This window comes from Castanea sativa, chromosome 1 (assembly GCF_040712315.1).
Source record: "Castanea sativa cultivar Marrone di Chiusa Pesio chromosome 1, ASM4071231v1".
Lineage (NCBI taxonomy): Eukaryota > Viridiplantae > Streptophyta > Magnoliopsida > Fagales > Fagaceae > Castanea > Castanea sativa.
In genome coordinates, this window is record NC_134013.1 from 62,915,651 (window position 1) to 62,938,426 (window position 22,776).

At 33.1% G+C, this 22,776-nt stretch overlaps 2 protein-coding genes across 2 annotated transcripts; one reads left to right on the plus strand and one right to left on the minus strand.

Moving 5' to 3' along the window:
• Positions 1-5: 5 nt before the first annotated feature.
• LOC142631743 (uncharacterized) lies at positions 6-13,386 on the plus strand. Its single transcript, XM_075806038.1, has 13 exons — positions 6-190; positions 4,434-4,512; positions 6,136-6,197; positions 6,342-6,441; positions 11,564-11,602; positions 11,686-11,802; positions 11,886-12,002; positions 12,086-12,202; positions 12,286-12,402; positions 12,486-12,602; positions 12,686-12,802; positions 12,886-13,002; positions 13,080-13,386. Exons 1-13 carry the CDS (start codon positions 6-8, stop codon positions 13,203-13,205), a joined length of 1,410 nt encoding a protein of 469 aa, XP_075662153.1. The 3' UTR covers positions 13,206-13,386.
• A 4,805-nt stretch (positions 13,387-18,191) lies between these two features.
• Positions 18,192-18,539, minus strand: LOC142631750 (uncharacterized). Its single transcript, XM_075806051.1, has one exon. The coding sequence runs from the start codon at positions 18,504-18,506 to the stop codon at positions 18,192-18,194; it is 315 nt and encodes a 104-aa protein (XP_075662166.1). The 5' UTR covers positions 18,507-18,539.
• Between the last annotated feature and the right edge of the window lie 4,237 nt (positions 18,540-22,776).

Sequence of the window (22,776 nt, forward strand, 5' to 3'; positions counted from 1 at the left end):
AAATAATGAAGAGAGGAAAACTTCAGCTGAATCAAATCGAGGACAAGAGCAGCCGGCAAGTGACGTTCTCGAAGCGAAAGAATGGGCTCATGAAGAAGGCTCGCGAGCTCTCCATTCTCTGCGACGTCGAGGCTGCGCTCTTCATCTTTTCCTCAACAGGAAAGCTCTATGAGTACTGTAGTAGCGACAGGTTCTCTCCTTTCTTCAACTTTCACACTCCCTTAATTACCAAGTTTACTGTTGGGAGTTGGGACGACTCAGCTCACATTACTTATTATCTTCTTTTTAATTATTTTTTTTAGCCAATCAGTGCTCTATGATGGTTAAAAAATGCTTTCAATTTTCATATCTTGATCTCTGCTATATCTACCATTAATATTGAATACAAATCTTCTGTATCACATTTTGTGTTTCACTTTTTGTTCTACTAAGCACAACTTGTTATGTATTTATTTTTTTCTATTTTAAACTTTGGCTATTTTATAAAGAAAATTAAACAAATAAATTACAAGTTGTAATTAGTAGAACATAAAATAAAACACAAAAAATGATACAAAGGATTTGCATTCATCAATATGTTACTTCAATACCAAGAAATATATAGAAGTAAACCCACGGTAGCAATGAATCAAGAAAGTATATAGAAACAGCAGTTCTTTTCTATTATATTCGAAAACATATAATTAATCATCTGATTGTAAAACCCATGAAAACAACACAATCAGGAAAGTATACAAAATCAATAGTTCTTTGCAATTATATATATAATGATCTGATCGTAAAACCCCAATAGCAATACAATCAGGAAAGTATATAAAAATGAAAATTATTTTCTATTAATTATATTGATTTTTTTTATTATATTAGTATTGATTTTTTATTATATTAGTATTAGTTAATTATCTATGGTCGTGAGTGCTATTTTTATATCACAAACTTTGGCACAAAAACTTGTTAAAAAAAAAAACTTATTCAAATCGAGATTTATAGTAGATTTCAATTACTTCAATAGATAAAGTTTCTTATCATCGTAGTATTTTAGTTATATTAAAAAGATGTTAATGTAGTAGCTTATAGTTAACAAAGAAAAAAAGAGTCAAATACCATAACTTCAGATATTAGAATCTATAAAAATGCAAAATAAAATTATATGCTACACTACAATTTTTTTATGATCATAATTTTTGTCACAATTTGTTAAAGTGGTCGACAATTATTTTTATATATACCTACTACTTTTTCTTTACTACTCATAATTGACCGTGTTAAAGTTGTGTAATTATTATACATAAAAGTAATATCTTATTTTCTACTTTCCGTACCATCAATATATTACTTTGAGGTTCAAAATTCAGACACAGCTGCAATATTTTTTCTAACATTTTCTAGTACTTTGAGGTAATATTTGGACTGCTTGAGCTTGCAAATCTTGCGCTTTGTCCCTTAATCAAAAAGCTCAAAGGTTAAATCTCCATTGAGATAAGTGCTCTTAACATTAGTTTGATAAAGTCTAGGCCCAAGTAAGCTACTTGATCAAGGTTAGCTAAATAAAGGCAAACCTAACCAAAGGGGAAAAAGCTTTCCTTAGATTTTACACCTTTCTTTTGGGTGTAACATTTTGGTACGAGTCAAGTTTTGTACTTGTTTATTGAAGCAGATGCCCTTCGTTCAATGTTGAAAACCCATTTGCTCCCATATTTTTTTCTAACACTAAGCAAATCACCAAGTTGAACTGATTTGTCCCCATTTACTCCATTTACTCTTTCATTGTAATCACCCTCATTACATGTTAGGGATTAATTAACTATTCTTCCTTATATTTTTTTTTCAGCTCAATGTTTTGTTGTGTGCAGTAAATATGAAAGATTCCCCTTCATGTTCAAAAATTAATGATGACATATCTACACTAGCAGGTATAGGATTTATACTTGCATGCACAGAGTATAGGCTTGATTATAGGTTAAGAAATATTGGATGGGTGATCCTAACACTAAGACTTGGTGTCTAGGTTTTATGGAGGCAGGTAAGCAGTAATTTTGAGGTGGATCTAAGGCCTTCTATAGCTAAAACTTTGGTAGCATTTATACAAGAAGTATTGTGTTCACCTAATGTCTCTTTCTCAAAAGCTCTCTTTAAGACTCAATTGTCCAATGTGGTTTGAAAATGAGTATCCATTATCTATTTATAGATGGAGAAAGCATTGGTGGATGAGTTTGGGAGAATTACAAACTATCCAAAGCTAGAGTAATCTTAAATTCATCTTTGAAAAATGATTAGATAAGTGCGCCTATTAACAAAATTGTGCAAAATGCGGAATTTTCAAGTTAGGACACTGAAGTGTTGTTTTGTAATTTCTAAAAGCGGAATGACACTTTAACTTAGTGACTATTTGGATCTGAATTATAATTGGTGCGTTTTAAGTTTTTGCGTTTTCTCCTCTCTCTCTTTTTTTCAACGTACATGAACAGTATCCAGTACTGTTCAATGCTGAAATTATTGTTCACGCACTATTCATGGGATCCACAAGCACTGAAAAAAATATTAATAATGGATCTCACGGTACTATTTATACATTTAAAAATTATTTTGCTACAGTATTTTCAATTTTCAACAATAAGTTATATCCAAACGGACCCTTAGTGACTTCAAACTTATACATTTTCAGTTTTTTATCAGCTTTGAGATAAATTCAACTTGAGACTTAAAGAAAATATAAATAAATAAAAAACCTTTTAGGGTCAGACAATGCTAATGGATATTTAGAAGCTTTAATGTTTTAATTGAAAGTCTTATTTCTAAGAAACTCAAGTAAAAATATTTTTAAAAAATCCCAATTATCCACTAGAATTAATTTTTTTCTATGCTAATTTTTATAAATTTGTCCTAAGCCTAAACCGATGGGATTTATGATAAATAATCAATCATAATTAATCATTTTATAGGACCAACCATAACAAATTAATCACAATAATAGGTGTTTAGTCTTAATAACAGGAATGTGTAGTAATTGTTAAACCTTGATATGGCTCTATATCTTGCAATTCAATGGTCCTATTTAAGAACTTGATATATCGTTTTGATAGTAAGGAATTTTAGGTTCATTTTGCATTAAGTTCTTAAGTCAAAATTACAATTTTTTCCTTTGTTCTAAAATGACGATTTTGCCTTTATGATAGGTTAAATAGAGATTGCAAGACATGATGTCTACATCATCACAACACGACCCGGCATCTATCCTGTGCATCCCAAGGATGAAAATTACTCAAATTAGTAGAAATTTTTATTATACAAGCACATTATGATACAGTGCAGTGAGGATAGATTTGCTTAGTTTCTTTAGTCTTTGCTTAAATTCTTGTTCCTGTCATACCCATCCATTGTTTGACAACATTTTTTTATAAAAATTGAATAGGCAAGCTTGAATTGGTTCTCATTTAAGATTACTATTGACATTAATTTTTTATTTGCCGCTAACAATCTATCATATTATTAAGTATCAAATTTGTATCTATAGACTCTCTATGGTATTAAAAAATAAAGCTATAATAATGATATAATCTACTAGCGATGTCAACCAGCGTAATTATCACACAAAGATGAACATGTAAAAGAACCCCTCCATCATCGTGTTATTGCAAAGTTCAAGTTTCCAAGATGTATAAGAATCCTTCCATCGTGTTACTGTTGGGTATCTACGTTATCACTGCAATACAACAAAGCCTAACAAATGATTAGGAGTTAATATTGCTACTAACCTTAGGTTCCAAGTCCTTGGCTTGTAACAAAGGCAATTTTCCGCAAGCTCTCTCTGAAATTGAGTTTTCTCTTTGGCAATATTTAAGTACATTACGTGACATCAGTTCACAATAGATGTTACTGGTTTATCATTGTATTTGCTGAATTAATTGTTATCATATTCAAGTTATAGACAATTACTATATGTTTACATTGTACTATCAACGTAAAATTTACATTGTAAACTGGACAATGAAAGTGTATAATATTGTCCACATTTATTTAGAAACAATGTGGATCTTACTGTTAGAAATATATTAACCCATTAGCATAAACCGAAGTCTAATTTTACTTTATGTGCAAGCCAAGTCCCCTACTTGTACTAAAAGTCTATTAGTCTAGGGTTTAATCTATTATATATACACATGCTATAGTTTATTGTAATACAGGATTTGTACTGCACTCTAATATATTATTGATGTAGCCCTTTAGAGTTTCTTCTGTAGATGTAGGTCATTAGGCTGAATCATGTAACCCTCGTATGTTATTGTATTCTATATTTTATGTTTTTGCTTTCGCATCCATACTAGTATATTTAACATGGTGTATCAATGCTTAACATTTAAATTGATATTACGATGTAAACTAAGAATTTTCCTTTTAAGTCATATTAATATCATGTTTTCCTTGTGCTACAGTATAGGAAAACTCCTTGAGCGTTACAGGAGACATGCAAGCAAAAAAGTTGTTGTCTGCAATAGTTCTGATCAAAAAAAGGTTAGTCAAGATTTACCAGTTCTATGCAAAGTTTTTTGACTATTATAAAAGAAGACTAGATAGTAGCCATCTCTTCCATGTTTTTAAAGGTCTCTACTTCTAGCCCAGAAAATTGTAACTTCAGCTTTAACCCAGTGCTACCATGTCGCTTTTTCGGATTTAAATCCAGGAAAATCTTGAATTACTAGCTCAAAAAACGTTTTTTTCATTTACATGTGTTACAATGAGATTCTGACCCATGCATAATGGTGAAGCTTAATTTCAAAAAGAGAACAATATACAGAGAGAGAGAGAGAGAGAGAGAGAGAGAGAGACATTGAAATTTGAAACAGGAAAGAGTACGAGGAATTTAGCCAAAAACACATTTCGCCCACACCAAAGTATGAAAGAAAGAAATGAGTTTTTCACTTTTGTGCAAGTCACACAAGGAGAATAAATTTATGGGTTTCTCTAGGTGGGGGTTTTTGAGTACTATAATCACAGAGCGTTGTGAATATTGAAGATCTGCTAAATTATTGGTTTCACCCTGTTCTTTTTTTAATAATGTTTTTTAATTTATTTTACGCATAGACATTACTCTTGCCTAACAAGATGGTATCTGACCTTCACTGGCACAACAATTAGTAGCATTTTTTTGGTTTTCTATGGCAACATCCCATGTCGATTTACGGAAGATGCTGTGCATTGAAAGAAGGTACAATACTACAATGACACGTTAAAATCCAAACTTTCTCTGCCTAAGATCCAAAACAGAGAAAAAGTATCTAAAAAATTTATAACAAAACCTAAAATTAAAATGTGGTTAAAGCCATAAGAGATGGAATTTGTAACAATCCATCGGTAGACACATTTAATTACATAGCCAAGTTGTCTGTATTATGACATAAACTCAAATTATATATACCCAAACTAATTAAATTTAAACCAAATTTATAAGAGAGAACCGGTAATGGGAAATCAAAACGCTAAAATGTATCAACCTAAAACAAAGCTTTAAAAAAGAATCAGAAATTCACCGCAAAGATGACATTGCCAATAATAAATCCACCAATAAAAAAGAAAAAAAAAATCGAACACAATGAGAGAGTAATCACTGTTTTTGTTGTAGAAAAAACATAGAATTAATGAATAGGAGAAATATGTACATGAATAAAAAAATATAATAAAAAAGAAATTTATAGAAAATAAGATGGGAAGAAGAAGAGTCAAAAAAATGGAGACGAAGAATCGGAGGAAAGTTAATTATGAGAAAGAAGAAGAGTTAAGAAATGGAGAAGAAGGATTGGAAGAAGTGTAAGATTAGCAAACTTAATTACTTAACCTTTATTCTTAGATATTAATATTTCTTTATATTTAATATTAAAAAAAGGAAAATTTTTGAAGTCAAATGAGTGATATAGATGATGAGATGGTGCAACATGAGCTTTCCAAAATTAAATGCAATACTTCAATTATTATATATATTGTATAGATGTGTGCAAACTAATAGGTGTTCCTCTGTTTCCTGGGCTTTTATTTTCTAGTCATCTGTGGTTATTAACTTTTTAAAATCTTTCTTTAATGTTTTGATGATTATTTTTTTAATGAAATTTCTTTCTTATTCAATAACATCCCATCATGTAGAATTGTGATGCTGAATGTTCTGATCATCAGACAGAAGCTAACCTACTGCAAATGATTCAAAGGTAAAATCTTTCGGGGTCCTCTCTTAAAGTGCCATATGCACAAATTCTATGTTCCTCAGTAAGTTACGTGACATATTTGAGGAATCATCTAGATGCGCTCCAATAAAACCCAGCTAATTTGCATTTATTTTGTGCTATTGGCAGGAAATCAGAAGCACAAAACATTAAACAGCTAAACATGATAGAGCTCACGAGACTAGAGAAAGAACTGGATGCCTTACATATTGAAACCAGATTGCATAAGGTGAATTCTTACAAGCTATCTGTTAATTACTAATTTTTTCCCCAATAAATATATCAGTGAAATAGTTAAAGCCGTGATTAGTAACTAGTAGTGCTGAGGTGTCATCCAAGTAGCATAAAAATAAAAATTTGTTATAGAGTTTTTGTGATACTCCAGGTTGTGGGGATTGAATTGTACGAGTTTGTGCAACACCAACATGTCCTAAGTTTTGCATTTAACGTGTACTTTAGATCCATTTAGGCTATTCATGTGATTAAGATGAGCCCCAATTATAACTAATGCTTTTTGGGGCATAATGCAGATATAGCGCTCCCTTAGGTAATGACAAATGGTATTAAAGCCAACTTGATATTGTCATGTAGTTAACTGAGAACATTTAGGATTTAAGTGAGAGAGATTTTAAAACTTTGGATTATGGATAGAGGGAGGGGGGTTAAGGGCTGGAAATTTAATTATGCTGGAGTTTTGACTAATTGTACCCATTTGACTTCAAGCCCTGTTTTCCTTATTCCTCCTCCCCCAACCTAAAAAGTGAAAAACTAAAAAGAAATCTTTACATTCTTTTTAACAGATAAGAAAAAGAAATTTTATTAATGGAGAGAATGTTTCAGTAATTATATGATAAAGCTAATCGCTATTCAATGATGCCCAATACAAAAATGTAGCTAGTCACTAAAATTCGATCTTATTATCTTCCTCTCTAAAGAATGTTTTTAGCTAATACATGAGTAGCATCACATTGTAACTTGAAGCATTGATCAAAGTTTACTATTGGCATGAATTTCCAATTCGGGGGATGAGGTGGGTTTTGCAAATAACCTAAGTATTCAATAGTAGAAAAGATGTTTGTGACAAACGAATCTTTGTTCATAATTGGTAGTCATTATAATTATTTTAACTTCTGCAAGTTTGTGACAAATGAGTACTATTACGCACTATTCTCCTCTTAATACGTTAGAAATACTTCATATATCTTCTTGTTTGATTAAATTGTAATTTGTTATTCCTAACACTCTTGTAGTTACTAATAATTATTATTATTTGGAATTGGTAGTTATTCTATTCCATGTTTTGTTTCTCATTGAATGATGCTAGAAAGACTCAGTCAAGTCTCAAGTGTCCCTTGAATTTCACCTTAGTTCCTATTTGTGCATGACAGACATGACTACTAGGATTTTGTTTCTCTGACACATTTAGAGTTGGTGTTGCGTTTTAATAAAACTCAAACTCCAGACAAAATTGTTTATTGAGATTTACACTCTATGAAGCACGGGTGCGGGACTTGGCAATTTTTAAAAAAGGTGGGTGCGGGTGCGGCGGGACTCGGCGATTAAATATTTTTATTTATATTTTTAATATATTACTAAGCATACTTTTTCACATTATATAAACATATACCAAATTTAAGAGTAATAGTAGATAATAACTAAAACATGATGTTCATAAATTAAATACAACCCACAAGATTGAAACTAAAACATTTCATGATATTCAGAAATTAGAATACAACTCATAAGTTTGAAACTAAAACTAAATAAAAGACAATCAACAAGACAATCAAACACCAACATCTTCATCATCAAGATCAATAGATTCACTTCGAACTTCACTTTCACTAGTAGTAGCACTAGTGCTAACATTCCCAATAACTATGGCCTCCAACTCTGGCTCATCAAGAGTAAGGGTTGCACTCTCAAGAATTCCAGCTCCTCCATGTATGTCGCTCTCATTCCAAGAGTCTCCTCCAATATCCCACATCTTTGTTACTGTGTGTATGTACTCCTCATTGCGCCTTGACAAGAGTCGAAGATTAGAATGCACATATATCAAATCATCAGCACGTGCAGGAGCCATTTTGTTTCTTTTTAAGGAATGAATGAATTTGTATGTGCTCCAATTCCTCTCAGCACATGAGGATGAACAAGGTTGTCCAAGAAGTTTAAGGGCAAGGGTTTGAAGAGTTGGAAATGTGGTGCCATGGTATTGCCACCAAACCAAAGGTTGTAAGACCCACCTATCTGTCAAGGCAGCTAGTGAAGGAAACCTCCCTCCTGAAAATGCTGCAAACTCAAACTTCACCACACTTAATTCATTCCCATCTTCAAAGTATCGATCTAAACACTTGCTCCTTTCCTTAGAAATTTCATAATCTCGATGTGGAGCAATGCGTTTTGGATTCTCCGAAAGCCATTCCATGGAGTAATACCTAGAGTTAAAGATTAAAAAACAAATATAAATGAAAGGTGTGTTTTACTAGAAGGGGGAACTAAAGAAAATAGAAAATAAATGTGCTTACTTAGGATTTAAGGAATGAGCCAAGCAATGTAATGGTGTACAGTTTTTAGTCCATCGATCAATGAGTATATCATACACCACACTCCAAAATGAGCAATGCTGATCATCTTCCAAGCCTTCGTGCCGATATATTACTCCTTTCACATTCTCTATCATTGAATCCCACATCTCATATATAAGATGAAGACAAGGCTTATCTGTGTCGGCTATTCGTAGCATATCATAAATAGGTGCTGTGAATTCAAGGATATAATCAATATTATCCCACCAAAGATCACTTAGAATCAGATCTTTCACTTTTTGAGCTTTTCCAACATCATCCTCCCTAAAAGAAGCCCATTGGTCACTAATAGCCATGGCTTGAAGGCATCTTTTTATCAACTTCAACCTTTTTAGCATTACAACAACCGAAGCAAATCTAGTATCAGCAACTTGGAGCAGTTTTAATGGACAAAATTCATTAAACATTGTCAACCTCATTGAATGGTTCATGATAAAAACACGTATGAAGGATGCGTCATCACCAATACGTGTAATCCAACTACATTCCTCATATGTAACTTCATTCTTTTCAGTGTGTTTTGCTGCACAAATATTCTTCAAAGCTAGATTGAGAGTGTGGACAACGCAGGGTGTCCAAAATATTTTAGGATACTCACTTTCAATAAGAGATCCAGCAGCCTTCATCACACTAGCATTATCAATGATGACTTGGACAACTTTTTCATGTCCAATCTCTTTTATAGCATCCTTCAACACCCCAGCAATATAATGTTTGTCTTTGAACTCACCTGACCCATCAATTGCCTTTATAAACACTGGACCCCCATCTGATACAGCCATAATATTAATAAAAGGCCTTTTTTTGTGGATCAGACCATCCATCAGAAACTATACTTACACCATTTTCAAGCCAAAAGTCCTTAATTGGTTTCAAAAGTCCTTCAACATGAGCTCTTTCTTTTTGCAAAAGTGTTGTTCTCAAAGCATTGTATCCAGGAGGAACATAACCCGGAATGCTATGAGTAGCAGCATATGCATAGGAATTACGATAATATGGGTTCTTTGCAAAATTAAACGGAAGCCCAGCGGTGTAAAACATCCTAGCAATTGTACTATCCAACTCATGTCTAGCATTATTCTGGTATGCTTTCTCCAAAGTATTATTCACAGCCACCTTCCTCCTTTTACCATCAATCGAATTTGTACTATCACTCCTTTCATGTCTCCGAAATTGGGAAATAGGTATAGGCCCACGGCCTGGGGGAGGTGGGGGTAAGGGAATTTGACTTCTTCGTTCTCTCTCTAACTTATCATTCTCAACTTGATCATGCATTTGTTGCATTTCCAACCTATGACTCGGTGTCACCTTAGGGCACGGTTTAATTCCTTTATTAGGAATTTTTAATAAATGAGCCTTAACCCTAGAATAAGATCCCATATAAACTACACCACAATAATTGCACTTAAAGTATGTGTTTCCCCCTGATTTAACAGATGCACCAGCTGGTTTTTCTACTTTAGTCACATACTGCCAAAGAGAAGATTCATCATTTGGCACTTCTTGATTAGACGAAGGTGAAGTTTCTGTGCTAGTAACTTCGTCCATTGCAAATTCAATAAATTCAATTTAACCTACAAATAATAACTATTAACTAAATAAATTTAGAATAAATCAAACCAAGTTCAAAAATCACAGAATCACAAATAATAAGTTAATAACTATTAACTAAATAAATTAATAATAAATCAAACCAAGTTCACAAATTCACAAATAATAACTATTAACTAAATAAAACTAAGAATCTGAGTTGAGAATGCTTTGAGAAATTCACAAGTTCACAGATTCACAAACTAAGATTCACAAATCACATTCACAAATTCACAAATCACAAATCAAACTAAGATTGAAAGTGAAAACTTTATTAATATCAATACCTGAGTTGAGAATGCGTGAGAGAGAGTTGAGACTGCATGAGAGAGATTGAAAGAATGAAGACTTGGATTTTCGGCACTGCAACAGGGGAGACGGAGAGAGTGAAGGCAGAGAGTGAAGGGTTGAAGCTTGAAGACAAAGACCAAAGAGTGAAGGCAAAGATGAAGGGCAGAGCACACCGCTGAGAGGCAGAGACAGCAGAGAGGCAGAGAGGAGAGAGCACGGCTGAAGTTTTTTTGCTTTGGTGAAGTGAGAATGAAGTGGGCTGATTTGGCTGAAGTAGGGTTAGATTTAAGTTCATACGGTGCGTTTCGCACCTTTTTTTTTTTTTTTTTGAATTTCGGCCTGAATCGGTCGTTTCGGGCTGAACCGAAAATTTCAGCGGTTTCGCCGGTATCGCTCGATACGGCTGATACAGCCCGATTCGGCGCGATTCCGCCGAGTCAGCGCAAATCGCGCCAAGTCTACGCCGCGTCGGCGTGAGTCGGCTGGAAAAGGATGAGTACACGTGGCCGACGCGGCCGAACGCTGCACGGACGCGCGAGCGGTGGCGTCCCTTGCGCGTCGCCGCGTCCCGCCACGTCCGTGCATCCCAGTTTACACTGCGAAAGTATCACTACAATTACAAAGTTTGAATACAGGAAGGAACTATATTTCTAACATAATTCTGTTTTTAGAATTTTATAGAGCAGTATGTATATAAACAAATAAATAAAGATTTTTATATGATTGTAAAAGTGATGCGTGTTTATGTGTAAGTGGTGTAGAAAAGTATGTAGTTAATTGGAGTGTGGTGATACCATCATACCAATGATTTAGACATGCTTATCCCATTCACTACTCTACTTCTTCGTATGTAATCTTTCTAACCTTATCCGCTATGTTGAATAGGAGAAACAGCTGAGTGCAGAGAAAACTTTCATGGAAGAGGTAAATAAAGAAACAAATCTTCAAGAACTTTACTAGTTGTTATGTAATCTAACTAATCTTTTGCGTCTGTGTTATGGCTTCAGATGGCTGCAATGATCAATGAGAGCCCTGAGTTAGCATTACCATCTTCTGGAACTGAAATACAAGAGCTTCACACCCAGGAAAGACAGCTGAGTGAAGAAAAAGCTTTCATGGAAGGGGTAAATAAAGAAACAAATCTTTGAGAACTTTACCAATTGTTAGGTAAGCTGGCTTATATTTTGTGTCTGTGTTATGGCTTCAGATGGCATCAATGATCATGGCAAATCCTGATTTTGCATCACCATCTTCTGGAACTGAACTACTGGAGCTTCACCCCCAAGAAAAACAGCTGAGTGAAGAGAAAACTTTCATGGAAGAGGTAAATAAAGAAACAAATCTTCGAGAACTTTACCAATTGTTATGTAATCTAGCTAATCTTTTGCATCTGTGTTATGGCTTCAGATGGCAGCAATGATCAATGAGAGCACTGAGTTAGCATTACCATCTTCTGGAACTAAACTACAGGAGCTTCACACCCAGGAAAAACAGCTCAGTGAAGAGAAAACTTTCATGGAAGAGGTAAATAAAGAAACAAATCTTCAAGAACTTTACCAGTTGTTATGTAATCCAACTAATCTTTTGCGTTTGTGTTATGGCTTTAGATGGTTGCAATGATCAATGAGAGCCCTGAGTTAGCATTACCATCTTCTGGAACTGAAATACAAGAGCTTCACACCCAGGAAAAACAGCTGAGTGAAGAAAAAGCTTTCATGGAAGGGGTAAATAAAGAAACAAATCTTTGAGAACTTTACCAATTGTTAGGTAAGCTGGCTTATATTTTGTGTTTGTGTTATGGCTTCAGATGGCAGCAATGATCATGGCAAATCCTGATTTTGCATCACCATCTTCTGGAACTGAACTACTGGAGCTTCACCCCCAAGAAAAACAGTTGAGTGAAGAGAAAACTTTCATGGAAGAGGTAAATAAAGAAACAAATCTTTGAGAATTTTACCAATTGTTATGTAAGTTGGTTAATATTTTGTGTCTGTGTTATGGCTTCAGATGGCAGCGATGATCATGGAGAATCCTGATTTTGCATCACCATCTTCTGGAACTGAACTACTGGAGCTTCACACCCAGGAAAAACAGCTGAGTGAAGAGAAAACTTTCATGGAAGAGGTAAATAAAGAAACAAATCTTCAAGAACTTTACCAATTGTTATGTAACCTAGCTAATCTTTTGCGTCTGTGTTATGGCTTCAGATGGCAGCAATGATCAATGAAAGCGCTGAGTTAGCATTACCATCTTCTGGAACTAAACTACAGGAGCTTCACACCCAGGAAAAACAGCTCAGTGAAGAGAAAACTTTCATGGAAGAGGTAAATAAAGAAACAAACCTTCAAGAACTTTACCAATTGTTATGTAGTCTGGCTAATCTTTTGTCACTGTGTTATAGCTTCAGATGGCAGCAATGATCCCTGACTTACCATCACCATCTTTTGGAACTGAACTACTGGAGCTTTACACCCAGGGTATCAACTACGCCACTCCACTCCAACAGGGTATGCCCCATCTCTATTAGGTACTCTCAATATAGCTACTTGTGTCTGGATATCTTTAGTTTCTTATTGGACTGATGTGATATCTTCTGTGGCCAAAAACACTTGTAATAATAATAGAATGATGTACTCGCCATGCAACAAGGACCGCCAACAAATTTTGGAGTCCTAAGGCGATTTATTTAAATGGAGCTTTTTTGTTATCACTTAAATAATATTTAACTAGTATTTAATATCATAATTTTTTTATAACAAAAATCTATTCTTTTTAATCAGTTGAAATAATTGGCATTCATTCTTTGAAACTTGCCTTGTGACTGTACCGTATAGAATTTTGTGTTGCAACTTGTCGGCTCTGCTAGTATCTGATTCAAAAGTACTATAAAGGAAAATTTATGGATGAAAATATTTTAAAATGAAGAATTTTGACTGCAACTTGTAGGCTCTTGTGATAGTACCTAAACTAAGGGAAGTTTTATGGATGAAGATTTCTTAAAAGAATAAAATTTAGCTACAAAATTTGTTGTAGCCTCAGGTTACAACTTTATTCAATATCTTTTTATTGAAATTGAGTTTTTACAAATCCACCATTAGATTACATCTTCTTCTTATATCCTTCATGCTTGTAAAATTTCAAAAAAATTAAAGATCAATAGCTATGTCATCAATAAATTTTTTAAACTGCAAGTTTTTGTAATTTAAAATTATGCATAAAATATAAGTTTATAAATCATATAGTAAATAATATTCAATTGCCACAAAATTTGACATGTGTATTAAGAATGTAAAGAACATGCAATTCAACGGTTAGATTTTCAAAATATGTAGTAATATTTATTTTATTGAGTGAATTTGTAGCCTAAGGCTACAACCAATTTTGTAACTAAACTTTGTCCTTCTTAAAAAGAAGAATTTTATATTGCAACTTGTTGCAATGTTGGTTCTTGTGATGGTATCTAAAGTACTATAAAGGAAAATTTATGGTTGAAAGATTCTTAGAATGAAGAATTTTATGTTGCAAGTTGCAACTTGAAGGCTCTTGTGATAGTATCTAAATTCTAAAGCGACATAAGGCTTGTTTGGTCAAGAGAATGGAAAAGGTTTGGAGGATAGAAAAGATATATGCCTTTCACTGTGTGCTTAGAACAAAAGATATAAAAAAGTGGAATGATGGAAAAATAAGTATATATTTCTTTTGTTGGTTAAGAAAAAGAATGAGTGAATGAAAAAAGTAATATATCTAAATTTACTATTATGCACCCTAATACATTAGAATTAGTAAAAGAGTAATTTTTTCCGATTATTATATGATTTTTCCCGTTATTATATAATAAAAAATTGTTATCAATTAAATTACTAAAGATTACAACTATAAAATTATCATATCACATTTACAAGACTAAGAGCATTAGCATTGGGGGGTGTAAAACCCCCCAAGTTGCTATTTTAAAACCAAATTCATTAAAAACTCACTCCATTGGGGTATGTAGTTGTAAAGATTAAAAAGCTACTGTAGCTTGGTGGTAAACTTAAATATTATTATTTTAAGTAGTGTGTGGGTTTGGTAGAGAGAGAGAAAGACAAAAAGGTAGAAAGATGGAAGAGTAGTATTATTTTTTATATTATTTGTTGGTATAGTTTATATTATTTTAATGAATTGTATGTAAAAATAAAAACTGGGATATTAGGTAAGTTGTAAAATGAGATGGTAAAATAAATAAAGTAGTGTTTGAGTGTGTATATGTGTGTGTGTGTGTGTGTATGTTTCTCAAAAAAAAGATACTCAGTGTTGTTGAGTCGTCCCACATCGGTAAGGTGTGATATTGAGAAGAGGTTTATCACTTACTCCGCGACACTAACTGCCGCATGCAGTTTTGGTGTTGGCGTGTGAGTGTATTTCTTTCTCTCATCCCCTTCCCCTATATATATATATATATATATGTGTGTGTGTGTGTGTGTGTGTGTGTGTGTGTGTGTGTTTCTCAAAAAATAATAATAATAATAAAGTAGTGTTTGAGTATGTAAAATAGGTGTTTTTTTTACATCCTCCATTGCTAGTGCTCTAACACCATTATAAGTATATTCACACACAACTTTATCCATGACAACAGCGGTTAAGACTAATACAAAGAAATAAATTCTACAATAGTAAACCAAACCTCTTAAAATAATTGAAAAACATTGTTTAGAGTCCCCCAAGTACGACTTACTACGTAATTTAGAAAGTTAATCAAAATCAAATCCAAGTAATTAATTTCAAGAACAACAATATTCATGGATAAATTATGAACACACGTACACATATAAATGTATTTTTTCATGGAGTGAAAATCCAAAACTGTAAAAACACATTGTTGGACAAGCCCAAATCATTAAATCCACTGTCAAGGTTGTTGTGGTATAGACTATACTCACAATACTTCAATGTAGAAGTGTTTAGACACTCCTTTCTCTTGCTAACAATTGTAAACTCTTGCCTTGTTCCTTCATAACCACTTGATGCCACAAAACTATTCATCAATTGCAAAACCAATCTCTTAGTCACTCCAAATCCTTGAAAATTTTGTAATGCCTTCGTGGTTTTAGCAGCTCTTCCTACACAATGAAGGTGATCTTTCTAGAGTTCTCAACCTTTCAAGGATGATCAATAGGAGAGGGTTGGAAGATAAAGAAAATGCTCTCTTTAAGTTTTTCTTTTCTTTTCTTTTTTTCTATGGTCGTCTTCCTTCTCACAAAATTAGGGTGTAAATAGGATTTCACTTATGTAGATTTTTTGCTTGATCAGGTGACTGCACAAACTATAGTGGAAGCGAATCTTAGAATTTCCATAATAAGACTTGGTTGACCAAGTGTCCAACAAGATTCTACCAAGAGTTTCTATCTAAGCTCGCATAACCGAGCTTGATCCTTGCACAATCGAAGTCTTCATTCTTGCACAGTGAACAGAAACTTCAACCTTCAACCCTTATTTTCACAAATTACATTACAATTATAAAACAAACAAATACAAATAAATTTGTCATGAAATTAGCCAAAACTCATAAATCCGAATAGTTTTATCCAAATAATTTTTCAGCAGTTCAACATATTGCCTTGGATAACTAGCTTAAGACATGCATCTTAAATTTTATACAACAATTACATTAGTTTACAATTATTTTTTATTTTGTTATTAATATTTTTTAATTTTGGTTTTAATCTCGTCCTGCCTAAACTGAAATTCTAACTTTGCCGCTTATTCCACATACACCCAAATTTTCAAAGTAAATCATATTAGAATTTTAACTAACTTAATTATATCTTTTGGCAAACCTCCTCCTCTTATATGGAGGGTGGTAATTTGTTGATTTGGTCTGGAGCCTCTAGACTTAACTCTTCACTAGAACAAATTTGAAAAATAGGATGTGCTAACTTGTCATTAGTAGCAATCAAATACAGCAAATTTTGATTAGTGGAACATAAAGTGGAATACAAAAATTGGTCACATGTTAATAGGTGCCCTTAGGACAATTATTAATAAACCATATTAAAAAAAATTTGACACCACTTTCATAAAAAATATAAAAAGATGTCAAAATAATTAATTTTTTTATCATTTTCCCATAAAATATTTTTAAAACTAGTTTTTAAACCAATATCCGTAAGGCATCTTTGAACATTTCCCTACAAAAATTTAAAACAAAGGATCTGTTTCCTAAAGAAAATAATATGGACAATACAAAGTTCTATTAGCTGCAAATAATAAGAATAAAAAAAGGGGCATGTGAACATGTTTCAGATTTTTTGCTACATGTAGTAGCCACACCAGTGAAGACACCTGATTAAGCGAAATTTCATTGAACAGAGAAACAACAACCAACTTAGCAGTATAAACACACTATAGCAGTATAGACTCAGATTCTTCATGTATTGGGATCATTTTGCCTAATCCGAATCTAACACGAGCCAAGCAGCCATGATTATTCTCAAAAAGGAAAAAGAGTAGCTATGATTGATGGAACTAATGCCTCTTTACTTTTCACATTGTCTTTTTATATTCTTGAGCATTTCTATCTATAACCAGCGGAAGCACATAGTTGCAGTGGCGGCGCCACATTATGTCATTACCTACGTCGAATGCATAAAAAACAAATCCAGTTATCGCAAAGGTTACCCCTTCTCCTCCATCTTCTTCTTCTTCATTTTCTTCTTCTTTGCTTCATCTTAAACGCTCTGCTGGTCTGCCTCTTCTTTCTTTTTTTACTTTAATTTTTGCTTTGTCAAGTTTTTTCTTTAGTTTGTCTTTTAGACTTTTAGCTTGCTGACACCACCCACGTGACAAAGCTTTGGAAATGACAAAACTCAAAAAGCTGACAAAAAATTTTGATTTCAAACTTATTTATTGAGTCTTGCATCTTCCCAATATGATATACATATATACACTCTTATTTTACTATTTCTAGTTATTGTTTTTCATTATTTAATTATATATTTATGTTTTAATATTCTAAAACAATAATTGTTACGTAATAACTAAATGATTTGAGTGTCAAAAAAGAAAAACTAAATAATTTGTTTTATTTTTGAGGTTTACTTATTTGGATTAATAATTTTATGTTGTAAAAAAATATATAAATATATATTATTTTAAAAATTTTTTTTTTTTTGTTAAAAACCCCAAAACACCCGAAAACGGTATGTTGAAATAGATCGGTACCGAAATATTTGTTCCACTAAACAAACTGAAACAGAGTCCAAAACGGTATTCATAACATTGCTTTCAAGCAAAAAAAAAAGGCTAAAAAAATTTTGAACTAAAATCTAAAAAAAGAAAAAATAGTAACAAAGAATCTGAAGAAAAAAAAAATTGTAACAGAACCAGCCCACCCAAGAACACCTGAGAAACATCCCTGGAGCCGCCACTGCATAATTGCAGCCCAAGCCAATTTACTCGAAACTCTTAACTACCCTGCAAACATTTTACTGTAATTGATCTTATCATTCCAACTTTACATCTCTTGTGATTCATACTAACTAGCTGCTACGTTTTCAATGAACAAATTAAAGATGAAAGAAAAAAAGAAAAATGAAATGCAAGCATCCGAGAAATGAAGAGATAAAGGATGGTATGAAATGATCAATGACCATCCGGTGGTGATATGAACACCAATGGCAATGAGAAAGATGGTGATGAGTCCAAAGAAGATAATGGTGTGGACCATTATGGAGACCCCGCTAGTCCTCATGTTGCAGAAGTCCACCACTCGGCTGTGGCCAGGCAGCTGGAACAGCAGCCCTGGTGTCAATAGCACCACTGCTATCAATACCGGTCCCCAATCTGCCATCCCTTATTCACCTTTTCCTCTTTTCCAAAGTTTGTGCGTGTTTAAGATACTCAAACAGACTAGTATATAAAGTTGGTGACCGGGTATGTGTGTCCTGTTGTGGGGACTAGTAGGAGGGTATAGAATATAAAACCGAGCTGTGTTTGTTACATATAAACTGTTTTATACAGTTTTTTACATATATCCTTAAAAACAATTATAATTGTGACTTGAAATCACGATTTAAAGTTAAAAATTGTGATTTTAAGTCACAACTTCAACTTATTTTTGGATGTATATAAAATTGTGTAAAATAGCTTGTTACAAATTTAACGATACAGAATCAAAGCTTAAACAATAATTATACCAAATATTATAAAAATCCAATAGAAGTGTACGACAGAAAGTAGAAACATTATAAAAAAAATAAAAATAAAATAAAATAACAAGTTTTGGAAAGAGGAATAGAGTTGCGTGTAGAGAATTGACGAAGACAAATTGGAGTGTTGAAGGGACAAAAGAAATGGTTCGAAATCGGCAAAATTAGAGCATTAGATTCGACGCCCCTCTGATAGCTACACACCATGGTCCTAGTGGTTGGCATCACGTGGCATCTTTCCTCGCTTTGGTCGGCAGTGTTTAATTATAATTATGTATGATATATATATATATATATATATATATATATATATATATATATATATATATATATAAAATAAGTAGATAAAAAGTATATGGTCGAAAAATCAAAAGAGTAATTTAAAAGTATTAGAATCCGGTTTATTGCAGAATTTCTTATGATTGATTGGTACATAGTTCACAGTTGTGTCCGTGACATTTTGTTGAGTGCTAAAGAAAAGAAAGAGAGAGGCATACATGCATATATTTCCGATTTGGACCGACCTTTTTTTAATTTTCGTTTTGTCTCTTTGCTCTTGGATCGACCTTGTTTTTGTGATCATGTTATTGGATCCTTTGTTTGAAGTTACAATTTGGGCCGAGTTGTCTGAAGTCCAAGATCAGCCCAAAAAGGAGTTTTCAACAAAATATTGGACTTCTAATGCTTTTAGTATGAGCTTACTGTATGGACCAGACGATAGTACTGGTATGGGCTTGCACATTAGAGACAAGGAAAAAGAGACTTCAAAAGTTATCTAAATCTGTCTGCCCTCTCCCCAGCCAGTCAGCCACAAATCCATAATCCACCATCATTATTCTACAACAATTCTTACCATTTCCTGACTAGGCCCACAATCAATTAACAGGAGAGAGAGAGAGAGAGAGAGAGAGAGGGAGAGAGAGGGAGAGAGAGAACCAGTAGAATTAATTAAAGACCAACACAACAATTTTTTTTTTTTTTGGTAAAATAAAAAATATGTAAGAGGGGAGCGTGATAACCCCTACGCGCTCAGGGCAACAGAAAGGAAGATGAGCACCAACTCACTCATTAGTGGAGATCAGAAAGACTTAAACCAAAGACCTAAGTCTTGTTGTCTCAAAGCTTGGCCATTAGACCACTTGCAATGTTGATGCCCATCAAATAATTATTCATTACTTCGAAACTACAGTAATATAACATTTCATCCTCTTACATAATGTTAGATCCAATTAATTAAAATCACGGTGGAATTCATCATTTACTAGAGGGAATGAAGCCACATACCTGGCCCAAATAGGCTCCCCCAACCTTTTTTTTTTTTTAATTAGTCCAACAAAATTAATTAACTTAAACTTTTGGCCTTTCTCTAAATAAAAACCTTTTTCAACGTAAAATACTTTATAAGACAATGTTTATGCGTTTTCTGTGTTTTATGCATCTAAAATTCTTTAGTAAACAAAACACCTTCACTAAAATAAAATTTTAAAAAAAAATCTTTAGTAAACAAAAAAAAAATTAACAAGTAAAAAATCAGGGCAAACTAAGAAACAAAAGACTAATTAAGGGTCTTCCAGCAAGATTGCTCTTTTTATTTTTATTCTTCTTCTTTTTTAGAGAGAGTTTCAACCTATAACGTTCATTCCTAATGATAGCTTTTTATCATCAAACCAAGACACTAATCAATTTTTGGTATAAGCGGAGATCGAATCTCAAATCTCTTATTCAACCATCAGAAATTTTTATTCTACGTGAATATCTTGATCTATGCATGTCTAGGTGTTTGTATGCTTGTTTCCTTTTTTTTATTCCTTTCAAAGTTTTGATGGGATAATAATAGATCTGAAGTATACTTTTTTTTTTTTTAATATTCATCATTTGTTTTTGAATTGTGCCTGTGGGGGAACGAATCTCTCCAATTATCAGGTATTGTCCTCTTTGGAATGATCTGTAGTAGTGGTACACTCATGTCTTTGGCCAAGCGCTTATAAGGCATGGGTGGGAGGCGTCTCTCTCCGATATGGGATTGAGCAAAACCTTGAGGAACCAGCTTCCAAAGAGGACAATACCTGATAATTTGAGAGATTCGTTCCTCCAAATTAAAAGGCGCGATCTGTAGTAGTGGTACACTCATGTCTTTGGCCAAGTGCTTATAAGGCATGGGTGGGAGGCGTCTCTCTCCAATGTGGGATTGAGCAAAACCTTGAGGAACCAACTTCCAAAGAGGACAATACCTGATAATTGGAGAGATTCGTTCCTCCACAGTGCCAAAACGGTTTGGAATGATTAAAAGATCAAAAATTTATCAATTTTTTTATAGAGTAATTGTACTAATTCGTATTCTTTTTGTTTCTACTACAACTACAAGCCAAGCATTATAATCATAAATATTGTCAAAACTATGTTTGATAACAACAAAAAAGATGATTTTTTTTTTTTTAATGAACTATTTGATTTTGTACATTAAGAGAGAAATACTCCAAATTTAATATAGAATTAATGATAGATTACTTTTAGGATTCAAAAGAATGCTACTGTTTGATGAATGACTACTTTAAAATGTATTTAGACATTATTATTTTGTGTATTTTCTTTTTTATATAATTTTAGTATTAAATGCAAACTAGTCTACTTTTTATAGTATATTTTTACCTTGAATCTTATGGTGTGTTTTGTAGAGTATATTTTAAAGAGAATGGAAAAAAAATGAGAGAAAATAATGAAGGAAAACTTTTTAAAAGGTGTTTGGTTGGGAGGGAGAAAGGGAAAAGAGATGTTGGAGTCCGAGTGTTTTCTCCCAGAATCAGAACCTATTAAAAAAATTTCTTCTCAAAATAGGGAAAAAACTTGGAGGGGGGGGGGGGGGAATGTGTTCACTTGGGCTAACCAAAATGCCCATGTGCACCATGTGCACACAGTACATGGGCATTGTTCATACCCTTTTTTTGGGTCTAGTTGCTCTTCTTTTTTTCTTTTCTTCTTTTTTTCTTTTTTTGTCCACCTGCACATACACAATTATTTTTGTTAAAAAAAATGTGTTAATTTTTTGTTTGCACATACACACATTTTTTTTACTAAAAAAATGTGTTGCTTTTTTGTTTTATTTAATGAGGACATAATTGTAAATATATACTAACTTTACTTTTCCATCCTCTCATTTTTCTTCTCAACCAAAAAAATAAGTTTTGCATCTCTCCACTTTTCCATCCTCCCAACCAAACACAAATAAGAGAAAACTAAATCTCTTCTATCCTCCCACTTTTCTATCTCCTCTCTATTTTCTATTCTCTCACTTTTCCAATCCTCCAATCAAACACTCTTAGTATTTATATTTATTTTGGCAATTTTTTTTTTAAATGAGTTATACTTCGACCCTCAAAGTTAAAATCATGTCTCCATCTCTGAAGGAATAAGGAATAGCATGTCATTATATTATGAGAGTACTCCGACTTGATTAATGGCACGAGAAAATTTGCAATTCACTTTGCTTAACAGTCAATATCTTATGAGAAAATTTGCATACTGTTTTCCTTGTAATAGCTTCAACGCGTTCTTCATGTTGCCTAGATGATTAGCATAACTTTGTCACTCAGTCCTTACCCTACATGGGTCCAAATCCCCAATCTACATGCTACATATTAACAAAAGTAAACATCACTTTTTGCCAACCTAAAATCTCTGGTTCGGACCTTCGGGTCCTCATCATATTTCTACCCAATAACTCTCTACTTACTTTAACTCTTACTAGTTCTTACATTCCTTAATGCATTCATTTTGCTTTTACTGTTAAAGATGTAATCCAAGCAAGGAAGCATTCAAAACACACGTAGTCTTGACACTACCTTTACACCTGCACTTCCTTTCCCCATTTTATTTCTTTTGATTTCTTTTTATAAAGACTCCACCTTCATCAAT

Excerpts from the sequence above, each read along its gene's own strand:
- LOC142631743 (XM_075806038.1), top strand. The coding sequence starts at position 6 with ATGAAGAGAGGAAAACTTCAGCTGAATCAAATCGAGGACAAGAGCAGC. Across the intron at positions 6,198-6,341 it reads CTACTGCAAATGATTCAAAG|GAAATCAGAAGCACAAAACA; the intron begins GTAAAATCTTTC and ends TGCTATTGGCAG. Across the intron at positions 12,203-12,285 it reads AGAAAACTTTCATGGAAGAG|ATGGTTGCAATGATCAATGA; the intron begins GTAAATAAAGAA and ends TTATGGCTTTAG.
- LOC142631750 (XM_075806051.1), bottom strand. The coding sequence starts at position 18,506 with ATGGCAGATTGGGGACCGGTATTGATAGCAGTGGTGCTATTGACACCA.